This window comes from Ixodes scapularis, unplaced genomic scaffold (assembly GCF_016920785.2).
Source record: "Ixodes scapularis isolate PalLabHiFi unplaced genomic scaffold, ASM1692078v2 PGA_scaffold2__306_contigs__length_199485367, whole genome shotgun sequence".
In the NCBI taxonomy this organism is placed as follows: domain Eukaryota; kingdom Metazoa; phylum Arthropoda; class Arachnida; order Ixodida; family Ixodidae; genus Ixodes; species Ixodes scapularis.
In genome coordinates this window covers 171,532,877-171,544,834 of record NW_024609857.1, presented here as the reverse complement: position 1 = coordinate 171,544,834, position 11,958 = coordinate 171,532,877, and the positions used below count along the sequence as shown (strand labels likewise).

At 44.3% G+C, this 11,958-nt stretch overlaps 1 protein-coding gene across 3 annotated transcripts in view; it reads right to left on the bottom strand.

Annotated features, from left to right (window-relative positions):
* Positions 1-3,176: 3,176 nt before the first annotated feature.
* LOC8030315 (sphingomyelin phosphodiesterase) overlaps positions 3,177-11,958 on the bottom strand; it is a 116,325-nt gene continuing 107,543 nt past the window's right edge. For all 3 annotated transcript variants that reach the window (XM_029990504.3, XM_029990502.4, XM_029990503.4), the window contains one exon: positions 3,177-3,528. In XM_029990504.3, the coding sequence (XP_029846364.2) occupies positions 3,420-3,528 (109 nt within the window). In that variant the 3' untranslated portion in view covers positions 3,177-3,419. The remainder of the gene's footprint in view (positions 3,529-11,958) is intronic.

The window sequence follows — 11,958 nt, the reverse complement described above, 5'->3', positions numbered from 1 at the left end:
GTGCTGCAATATGAATTACCATCGCGCGTTTGGGTTAATCGGATAACAATAAGTTTTTATTGGTTTCCATTATCTTCATTGGAATACAATATTTTCAATAAGCCGAGTTCATATTGGCCTTTTTCAATAGGGATCCCTCACAATCAAATGGATTGGCAAAGCGGACGGTGAAAACAGTAAAAGCACAGAACATTTAACATGGAACTTGGGAACGAAGTTGGCTAAAGGATTACTTTGTTTCCGTAGCACTCCCCTGTCGGGCGGGACATCACCGGGTGAACTCTTACTTTGTTTGCAAGTACGCTCACGCGTTGACACTGCTGTACCGTCAAGACGAGTGTACTCGCCTGACTTGCAAGTTCTAAGAATTCGCCCTCATGCTGCCGTGTGGTACAGGAACTTCTGGCAAGGTGAAGTGAAACCAGGGAGCTCGTATGACCGTGGTCACTACTCCCGGAGGCGACGTCCGCCGTCCTTTCGATTGACTACTGCTACGGGGTGTCGCTACTGAAATCAGCGAGGCACCCGAGGAGTTACCCGCCGCCAGCGGTCCAGCGGTATCCACACCCTCTCCCAGGAGCCCTGCGAATTAGTCGGACCGAGCATCGGTAGCGGCAGCCTCTGCCAGTAACCCTGCGACCGAGTTGGACAGCGCAGCAACGACCTCAAGGGAGCCAGGAAAGAGCGGTATGGCGTTCAGAGCTACGGCGATCCACCCGAACTCGGAAACACATATACTGCCTTCAATTATATGACGTTAAGTGTTATCGCTTCGGCAGTGTAACCAAGCGTGCGATAGTGCTATCAGCTGTTCTTTGTTTTGTTAACTTTGATATCATCGGCCCGTGGTAGCTATATATATTTCCACGTGTGCCCGATTCAACCGTGCTTACCCTGGTTATTGGCCTGCTTGATTTGTCTTCGCGGTTCGGCCCGACCGCTAAAGGGCCACGAAATGGCGAATCCTCAAACTACACTACAATCCTCAAACAGCACTTTAATTGATCGCTATCCTGTCTAGTTTTGGAAAGCCTATTTTTATATAAATTTTCGCACATTTTGAGCCACACTGCCAAGTCATCCATACTGAACGGCGAAACTGTTTCCACGTGTGCAGGCCAGTAAATTGGGCGAAGTACAATTTATTGGCCTCCGGGAGAATGTCATGCTGGTGGTTGTGATAGAATGCGAGACATTTGAGATCATCAAGTTAAGTGGATTTATATATAAAGGATTGCAGGTGGCTATCGAGTTCTGCGCGAATTGGTTATGCATGAAAGGTGCCCTGGCGAGGTTTCTGAGACCGCCTAAATATGACAATAACATACTTTGGGGGGTTTAACTATCATAGATATTCATAAATCCTATTGATACGCGGTCCTCTCCACGCTATTACAAAAGCAAATATCTCAACGCACGGAGGTCATCTCCGCCGGTGAAAGGAGCATGCTCCGAAACCAGGGCCACCGTCAGTCAATGGCAAGCGTAGGATCCTCGCGTCTCCAGCCGGTGGAGCTGCAGATTGACATCTTGAATGCGCGCGGCTCGTTGCCGATCCAGCCAGGACTGTGATTCAACCCAGCGAGAGCGTGCTCGAAAGCTGACGACCGAACACATCAATCCCGCGAAAGGCCAAAAAATAAAAATAATATTAAAATAACGCATTTCGTTGCTTTTGAGACAATAAATACAATATTATGTTTCCTCACCGCAAAAAAAAAAAAAAAAAAGAAATCGAATATTCTTATTTGTTTTTATCATCTACAAAACCATACACAGTTTGTGATAGCAGCGTTTGCAATCTTAACAAAATGTCGCGTTTTCATTGGTTACATGTCGACCTGTCTGCAGGACCAAGGGTCGTGCCATCGGCGGAGATGACCTCGGAGCGTTAGATCTTTGATTGCAAATTTAACAGGAAAATCGGATCATGGATTTCTAGGATCCTTAAAGCCCCCACAGTGAGTTATCGTCATTATTAGGTGATCTCAAAAACCACATCAGGGCACGTTTCAGACATGAAACCCGCGCTAATACGAACAAAGCGCCCTGTCTGTGCACTTCTCGTCCTACGTCCGCGTCCGCACTGTTTTTAGTTTCTTAATCAAAAGTTAATACAGATAAACGAACTTTATAAGACGACTTTCACTAGTCGAATATTTGTCCAATAGTATTATGGGCACCCGTTTATTTCAGCGATAAATATTTTCTAAGGAAAATAATATTTTCTTTCTTGGTGACGAGTGCTTTTTACTTATATGAATACTACAGACTCACTTAATGACAACTCTTGGTTTGGCGAATACCAGGACTAGGTGGACGTCGGCTCATGCGAGCGATTGATGTATCTCTTTTATCTTTCAATCCAGGTTTTCAAACTTTCGTATTCTATCAACATTGCTAGCGTCCCATTCTCTCAGATTCTCAGATCTTTCTTTCATTTTTTATGCATAGTCTGTTTATTTGAACCAGAAAACCATGGTTACATTTCTCTCATGGGCTCGGTGCTTAGTACATTGTGACTAAACCTCGACTTGCTATCTCGACGAAACTCATTGACATTATGCGTGTCATGACTATATTTAGTTTCGACGCAGCCACAAATATCCCTGCAAACTTTCGTTGCAGAAAATTCACACAATAAACTAAATTTCGTTTTTTTTCTGGTTTCATTGTAAAAAAAACTGATTTTTTAAGTCCTTGCATTCCTAAAACACAGCTTGCTGTTTGAGCTCCCTTGGTTGCTTCATAGTGCCGCTTGTGTGGCGGTCTTGGCAACGCACGGGGTTGCCACGCGGACGTCCGGGCTTCAAACCCCGCTCGGCGTGGCTTTTTTTTTTTATAAATCGATGTTTCTTGGGGACGTTTCAGCCCATTCCCGCCTCCCATTGTGTCTTCTGTTTCCAAAAAATCCCGAAACATCCGGCGTGCGTAACAGCAGCGGTTTCTCGCCGCTTCGCTGGAGTCGCCCATTCGTCGCCGACGTAAGACCCATCGTAGCCTACTTCTGCTTGTTGGTGCAAGTTTGCCTTATGAAAAGTTTATTTTCTGTTCTACATTTGTCCACCCTTTTCATTTGTGACAATTGCTAACAAAATAACTCACATCTTACATGCGACACGACATAAGCCGTTTAAAACCGGCAGCGAATTATGCATTGCAGCAATAAGAGACAATTTTGAAGTGAGCGTTGGTACTAAGCACGTTTATTTATTTTTGTACAAAGAAAGTTCTACTAACAAATTCGAGCCGTTGCACACGTGTGCCCGATAGACAAACACAATAACACATGTAGCTCACTCGCTCCTTGTAGCGCATTGTAAACCACGTTTTTCAGCTGCTGTAGCGAAACACTGCCCCGCGAAAAGCCGTTTCGCTGCTGAGTATTCCTATTGATGCTAGGGGTCTGTCGGCACAGGCTAGCAGAATCGCAAATCGGATGACCGCGCCGTCCTTTGTTCGCACAGGACCTTCGTGCGACACGCCGTGTTGCAGGGTTCCTCCAGGGGGTTCTGCTTACTGTAGTACCTGCAACACGAGGGAGAGAAAGAGTTAAGACTCGAGTTAAGAATTGAAGGTCAATGCATGTCCAGCACGTATGGTCACGTGATACCTGTTTTCACGCGACTCGGCCCTGACGACGTGGAACAATGGCGTCCCCATGGTGTTCGAGAGAGACATGTCGCCCGTTTCTTCGCACCTAAACGTAGCATTGACATTTGTTTACCTAATTTTTCTTGTGCCATCTTTGTGTCGTGCTCTGGATTTTGGATTATGACTGTGGAGTTCGATCATTTTAATCATGAGCATACACACTTGCAAGAGCTTTTCGGCGAGAAGGCGAGCGCGCTTCGGGTCGTTTCACCCGCTTTCGCTAAGACCTAAATTTTAGAGTTCACGACAAAATAATCACGTCTGCTTCCTTTTAACCGTCAGTAATACCGCTCGCTACGAGTAAATATAATGTAGTTTTTATCAGAGTCATTTTTGACTTCACGCAACAATTGTTTCGTACCTGTATCACGTTGTCATAAACTTTTTGTTGTGTTTGGATGTACTCTATTGTGACGTTATTTCTCTGGCTCCTCGCAGTGTATATAAAATAGATTTGGCTTTAAAGCTTTTGACGCGATGAAGGTATCTGAAATTGAATCTTTGAAGTTTTACGGGAATATTCTAGACTGTTGTCGCCAGACTCATGACATAAGAGAGTTTTTCTAGGTTTTTCGGCATCGTCGCCGCTGAGCTCCTTGCTTTAAAGTAAACATCTTAATATAACTTCGCATCGCTTTTATTTACTTGTTGGGAAGTTTATTGCTGCGCGAGAGACAAACAATCATAATAGCGAACCGTATGCTGTGCCAGTTACTGGCGCTGCGGCATTTATGAAGTGAAACTAGCTCAGGCATAGCTTCATCTGATCCCCCTTCAGAGTATAGGTGAACTATGCTCCGCTTCACACCTGGCGTGGAACGCTGTAAAGGCTACTGCCTCGAGCGCGTGCATATGAAACAATAAATGAAAAGACATTCCCGTCAGCAGCCTTTTCAGCGCCGCACTAAAACAAATTAAACGGTGGACGGTGGGTACCTGGGTGCCCGCAGCTTTGACCGCGTAACGACAGAAAGTTATATTCGTGTACCTCAGAGCTATGCTCCTTTACTTACTCCTCTATGGCTGCCGCAGAAACTCAAGGTCTTTTCGGAGTTGCTACTATAAGTGTTCTTGTGTATGCCGTACGCTGTTCTCACTTTCCAAAATAACAAATACACACGTGCTGAGCTCTGAAGGAGACACACACCGGCTGCTGATTTCTGAACATTTGATATCGGATGGACAGAGAAGAAGCGACCTAACTCAGAAGTGAGGTGAACGCGTTCTGCCTGTCTTTCATATCCCGCGCTCTGCGGCGTCTTGTTATCTGCAGCGCGAAGCAATCTGGCGGACTGCGAGACATGAAAGGGATGAAAAGTGTAGTTTTCCACATGCCCGCTAACCGCCGGCAGTTTTTTTTTTTTTTTTCAGATGTAAGAAATTAAAGTACAATTTCAGCGTAGTTAAGTACGCATAAAGTATATTTTTAGTATACATTCAAATTTCTGGTGCTCTCCAAAGAGGTGTCTGTAGGGCTGTAATAAATAACTGAACAAAGGAATAATAAAATTGTGCGTTTAGTATGTTTACATCTATTAAATGTGTGCTTTTGGTCCGTAGACAAATGTACTTGTAGTATACTTCTCGTGTACTATTAGTGTACGGAGTATGTCGTGTATTGATGGTGCAGCAGACAGGAAGACCTGAGGACCATAGACCGACGTTTATCCATTGTGCGTGGAATCAGACCGACTTGCACGCGCTAGGGAGCTATCACAGAACAAAGATATAAGAACAAAGAATAACACGAGTGCCGCCATTTTAGCAGCAGTAGCGAGTGCATGGCAGTCCCTATACAACACACCTTCCCTTTTAATTACATGGCCTCACTAAAAGTAGACTTTTCAAAAATTAGGAGCAAGCTTGACATCTATGAGGCGGATGTTGTAATCGCGACGGATAACGTTTTTCAGAGACGGATGGGCCTGGAGGAGACACGGACACCTGCTGCCGAACGGAGGAAGGGTGGAGTAATCTTGGTTCTTGTACCACATTCTGGACGTCTTGTTTGCTTGGCGGATAGATAAGGAATCTCTCAGCATCGTCCGTGTCCGAAGATACCGATTCTACCCTCGGCCGTGCTTAGCTTTGGAGAGGGTCGAGGTGTCCACGCCAGATGAACTTGCCCTGAGGAACACGCCCAGGTGTAGAAACCTGGGCTTGGTGAGAGACTGGACCCGTCTTCTTGAGGACGGTACCACGTAGTCACTTCGACGAACTCCTGTTTTTCGCACAATGAAATTGCCGCTAGGGTATAGATCTTCCGCGTGCTTTGCGTGAACTTCTTCTGTATCACTTTTCTCTCCACTGAAGGCTTCACTATGTCCAATTGGGTGCGCAATCTTTTCCCCATAAGAGGGAGTGCTGGGGTTTCTCCTCTTCTGGAATCTTGAGTATTGCGGTAGGACAACAAAAAGCGTTGCAATGCTTTGTCTAGAGACTCATCAACAGATGGCTTGCGTAATGCACTTTCGTGTCTGCACAAACCGTTCTGCCAGGCCGCTGGTGCTCCGGTGGTACAGGGTGCTCGCGACGAGTTGGACCCCGCCGTTCTTCGTGAGCACCTTGAATTACTCGGACACTAATTGTGGTTTGTTGTCTCAAACGACGGTTTCTGCAATTCTGAACCTGCAGAAACGTTCACTTAGGCAATTTGCAGCGTGCTCTGTCGTTGTTCTTTCTGTGATGAACACCTCTGGCCACTTCGAGTGTGTATCCATCACGACTAAGAACATGGCTCCGCGGAAAAGGCCCACAAGCTCCAAGTGTAGCGTCTCCACGGTATTGTTGGCCATGTCCAAGTGTGTAGACAGGCTTTGCATGGGACGTTTCGCTGTTCTTGGCATGCTTCATAGTTTCGCACATTTGTTTCAAGTTCTGCACCAACCAATGGCCATCAAACAGAGCGGCGAGTCAGCTCCTTACTTCGTACAACGCCGGGATGGCCTTGATGGAAGTCGTCGAGCACGGGCTCTTGCAGCTTAGGCGGAACGATGGCCCTCATGCCGTACGTTAGGCACCCTCGATGTACAATTATCTGTATGTGCCTGTCAAAGAACGGTCTAAATTGTTGTGTTTGCACGTGCATCGGCCAACCCGCACTGGTTATTTCAGTAGTTGACAAAGCAACGGGTCGCGAACCGTGGCCCGCGTTATGTCCTTGGAAGACACCGGCATCATCTCTAGGCGCAATGCATAGAATGCCTCTTCCCCTTCGAAAGTGTTGTCTTTCTCATTTTGGAGAGTAAACCTTGAGAAAAAATAGTCACTGGATCTCTTTTAAACGAAGGAGCATTTGTACGCAGACACGGTAACAGCTCAGCTCTGCAAACGTTCCGCAGCGAGATAGGCGGAATGTCAGTATTTTGGCCCAGTATCACCTGCAGTGAGAATGTAAACTAGGGAGCGTATTGGTCATTGGACAAAGATGGCAAAAAGAATAAAACACTTAAGTTATTAAGTGTGTTAACGAAGAAGTGTCCGCACGACGGACACTTTTTAACGAAGAAAGAAGTGTCCGGACGACGGACGCTTTTTGCAAAGTGTCCGTCATCTTTTTGTCTCAAGTGTGTTATTCTTTCTGTCGTCTTCGTCTACAGTTGTCTATAATCCGTGATGAGTGCGAAGTATCGGCCATAGATGTAGAAATAACGTGGTTCAGGTGAGGCAACCCCTGAAAAAACTTACTTTTTTTTTTCGTTCTTCACATGAATTTCGCGCTCAGACAACCGCTTCAGGACGTCTTCCAGGTTGGCTAAATGCTCTTCCGGCGGCCTACCGGTAATATGGACGTCATCTAAGTAGCAACTAAGGCTTTTCGGTTTTTCAGCATGGTGTCCATGATTCTCTGAAAAATGGCTGGTGCCGAGGAGCATACTTTGAGGTACACGAATATAACTTTCTGTCGTTGCAAAAGGCATACTTTGAGTGTATTGCTTTTCATTAAGGGTTCAGTGTTTCGATTGCACCTCAGAGGAAGCAATTTTATTGAAAATTAATATAATTAACCGGTGTTTCCACCGAGGGCAAATAAAAGTGAGGTAGTCAAGCAAAAGTGCAAGTTTACTAAGTAAAAAAAGAAAAGATAATATAATATTATAAACAAAACAAAATTATTAGTAAACGTGGTATTGAAGTGAATCGCATAAGCTAAACGATCAATATTAGCACGCATTATATTTTTTTCCTTCAATCTTTTAAAAGCCCCGTGAGGCACTCGAAACGAAGGTGAAATACAATCCACCTTTATCTTATAACTTGCGTGACGTTTGAAGAAAAGCAATGGCTCGTGTACGACGCCCACAGGTACCTTCAGCCAGGTTGCCGCCTGCTGACAGGTGAAACCCAGTGAAGCCCATTGCCTACACGCTCTCCCACATGCACGTGTTGCAGGTGCGTGAAAGTGTGTGTTCAACGCTACCAAGGAAACAAACAGAGCCTGTTGCATGGTCAAGCTGAGCCCTTTTTAACTGAGTACGTGTCATGTACATCGATATAGTAGGAGTGTCCTCTCTCGAGGCGAGGAAGCACGAGTGAGGCGTCCACCGACCAGCATTAGCTATACGGAAATCAGGAAAGAAGACACTTCAATGATCCTCTAGTCTTTCAGAGGACTCACAAGAGTTGTCGCACCATCACAATGTTAAAGTTTCTTGCTAACGCAAGATGTGTTTTGTCTGCCGAATTCTCTAAGAAAACGACGGTCGTGAAGAGATGTCGGAACGAACCGTGGTGTCGGGACGTCATGTGACACCATAATGATACATTTCGTCGCCTGGCACGCTCACGCCATGTGTCACCGTGACTTCGTGTGAAACCACTGACTTTGTGACGTCGCGGTGTCACGTGACGTCACGATGACACGTGGCACCATGTCATTGTGTGACATCGCGATACATAAAATGATTACGCTAGCCTTGTTATGCGGACGAGGATCGGGGAGTACAAAGTGTGTTGCGTCTGAGCCTGGCACAAGCTGTGAGGGTGTGTTACGTCACGGCGTTGTAAAATTGCACGACTGCGACATCACACAGCGTCATGATGTCAGGCGCCATCTCGGTGTCGCATGATATTGTGACGTCACAGAGTCGCGTTGTGTCATGTGGCGTAACATTGTACGTCATGATTTCAAAATATTTAGGAATCTTACGTCTCCAACCAACGAAGGGCATCTGGCACGCCCCAGCAGAAAATTGGAGAATTATTCCGGCAATCTGGGGATATTTTAACATCAGAAGGCTCGGTTACAAGGCGCCTTCTCCGGAAGAACCCTCCGTCAGATTGCGGGCACTTCGGTTGGGATTCGAACGCGCCACCAGGGGATCCGTAGGCGGTCTCTTTGCCTCGAAGCCACCGAGGCGGCTACGTAACAATCGCACGTGACACCACGGGGCCACGTTGCTTTACGGTGTCTAGGGTCGTCATGATATCATGTAACATAATGGCGTGACTTTTTTTTTTTTGCCAGGAAAGGTGTCTATTTGAGGCGAAAGGCACACTGTATCTCGAGTAGCAGCTGTGCGTATAAAGAAAAGCATGAGCTAATATTGCAGTTATTTGAAAATAGTTTTACCTCTTTATCAGCACAATGCTTGTTTGTGTATTTCTTTGCAACGCTTAAGAACAGCCAACATTGCGATTTACAAATGACACCCAGCAAATGACGAGGCACCGATAATGTCGGAGCCCAGAAATAGGTTTTTCTTTGTGTCTATCGATTTTTTCATTTCTAAACGTTTCCCTATATTACCGTTCAGTGGCTTCTTTCGTAAGTCTTATTGATTGGTGTCCTTGGGTCTGCGGGAAAATTGACATACAAGAATGTTCATGAAAAGTTCGACCCATCTTCATATAAATGCGGTAAACAGACGTGCTGAAGTGGAAAACAAATATATAGGTGTCGTGGCCAATCAGCAGTGGTGAATATTGCAAAATGCTTGCCATATCGAGGAATAACAGGATTAATGCGGCCTGGGGGGCTCAAGTGTTGAATGTAAGGGTCTCTTAAAAGGGTCACTGCAGGTCCCGCTTCCTTCAGAAACCGGTTGAAGCACCATTTCAATTTCTTGATTGTTTAAAGAATGAAAGTAATGATAAAAAAGTAATCCCGCAGAAGCATGCGCATAGTAACAGTTTTAGAAGATATAGATGTATGCAATCCAAAACCCTCTTTCTCCAGAATACATTCGTATATAACATTGTACTTCTTGACGTGAAAAAGGTTAGTCAGGCCAGAAACCCAAATATGAGTAAGGCAGACTGCTACAATGAGGTTACAGCATCAAGAACAAGTGTTCAGTTTGCGTGGTCGCTAAACTACACCGGGTAGTTTAATTTTAAATCAGACACGGGTGTCGGGGTGAGTATTTCTATTTCCCTAAAACAAATATATGGTATGGCCCCAATTTCGCGATCAACAAAACCATACCTTATGATTTCTTTTCCCACAAAAACTGTGAAGAGCAGCAAGGCAATATTCTACCTTTACGTTGCTTGATTTTCGTACTCAGTTCTGACGGTTTTTATTAATAGTTAAAAATAAAAACCCTCAAAGCATTTTTTTTAAACTGATGACGCATGGCCATTTTTTTCCTTTAAACTAAACAGCTTCGGCATATTGCATGCCAAACTTCGCATCTCTCACCTCTTCGTGACATATTTGGAGCCTCGTATATTAGGAATCTTTATATATAATTATATAATATTATTATATTATTATATAATATATGCCTGTAGGTCTGCATATGTGCTCTCGACTGATACCACTCTAGTATAATTCAATGTCTCGAAATAATTTATATTAAGTTTTAAATGTCATCAAAGACTAAATTTAGCCACACCTTGAGTTCTCGCTATTAAAAAGACAATTTCGTACTTCTTTCTTACTTTTTTATATTGTTGCCAATTATGTTAACTTTTGGTTCTCTGCGCATAATTAAAGTTCCTCCTTTTTTGTATTTTTAGTAGAAATGCTCAAACACAGATAGATGCTGACGAATCGCCAAAAGGGCCGTTTCGCAAGTTCGCTTTATTGCAAGCTTTTAAAGCATTCAAATGCCAAGGGCAAATGGGTCGGAAGCGTTTGAGCGGTGAAAGGACGACTTAAAGTGGCAGTTGAGAGGGGGAAGGGGAGAGAGTTGTGTAAAGGCCAGCGGCAATGCATGTTTCTTTCTTTCCTTTAAGGGGGAGAGGGATTTTAGTTAAGACACTCAAGTCGGGCTTCATATTTTTCTTTTTGTCAGTGAGAATATATAGTATTTTTTATATCTCATCTCGTCAGTATTTTTTTGTTGTTAAAAGTGTCAAAAGTGTCAGGTTTGGTTTTAATTGATATATACATGTATTTATATCTGAGCCTATCCAACGGCTTGGGTATGGTTCAGTTCAAAATAAAATTAACGTGGGCGAATACATAACGCTTTAACTTGCTACGACACCCGACAAAGGCACCCACTTAAGTAAACTTACCAGCCACGCATGTTTTTTTTTTTTGTTTTTTTTTTTTTTTTGTCTCGGTCTGTGATAGACTGGGATGGGCTATATTACGATATTTTTAACAAAGATTCTGCTAGTGCATTAGTTTCTACTTTTGTTTGTATTTTAATTTGGAACTATTTTGTATTTTTACATATTTTTCTTTTGTCTATATTTCCACTTTGCGACGATGCATCTGATGGAATTAGCAGTGTTACATCTTGTCGGTGCACAAGAAACCAACAGTTAAACCGGTTCAATCACTTCAGAGCCCGGCGTTCGTCTGCCCGCGCACCCCGAACCTCGAGTGCTCACTGCCCACGTTCCTCGAGTGACCACGAGCTGATGAGCGCCAGTCTGTCTGTCAGTACATAACAAGGAGCATTGGCAAATAGAGAAAAAAACAAATTAAAACGATATGACGAGTTCTGCAAACAAGTCTTTGCGTGTCCACTGCTCCAGTTTTTTTTTGTGTGTAGGTTGTTTGTGATGAGTTTTATTCATGGCTCTCGTTTAAAAAATTTGATTAAGTCTACTTACGGTGGTCGACATAAAAATAAGAGAAATTGAAATGAAGGTTTTCGCATTGTGTAAAAACACCTCGACCAACATCTGCTGAGGTTAGCCTTGCCCCCTCACAGCACAGCTGCGATGAGGCATGCTAACATGCTTTTGCCGGAATTGCTTCGCACGCCTGGCTGAAAACTGTTCGTGCTGTGTTAGTAGATTGAGCTCAAGTCTGTGACCAAGTGTAATATTTAAACATGATACGCTCAGGTACGTTAAGAATCTTCGGCGGCGGACTAAACACGGCTCGGTGGAGATTCCTGT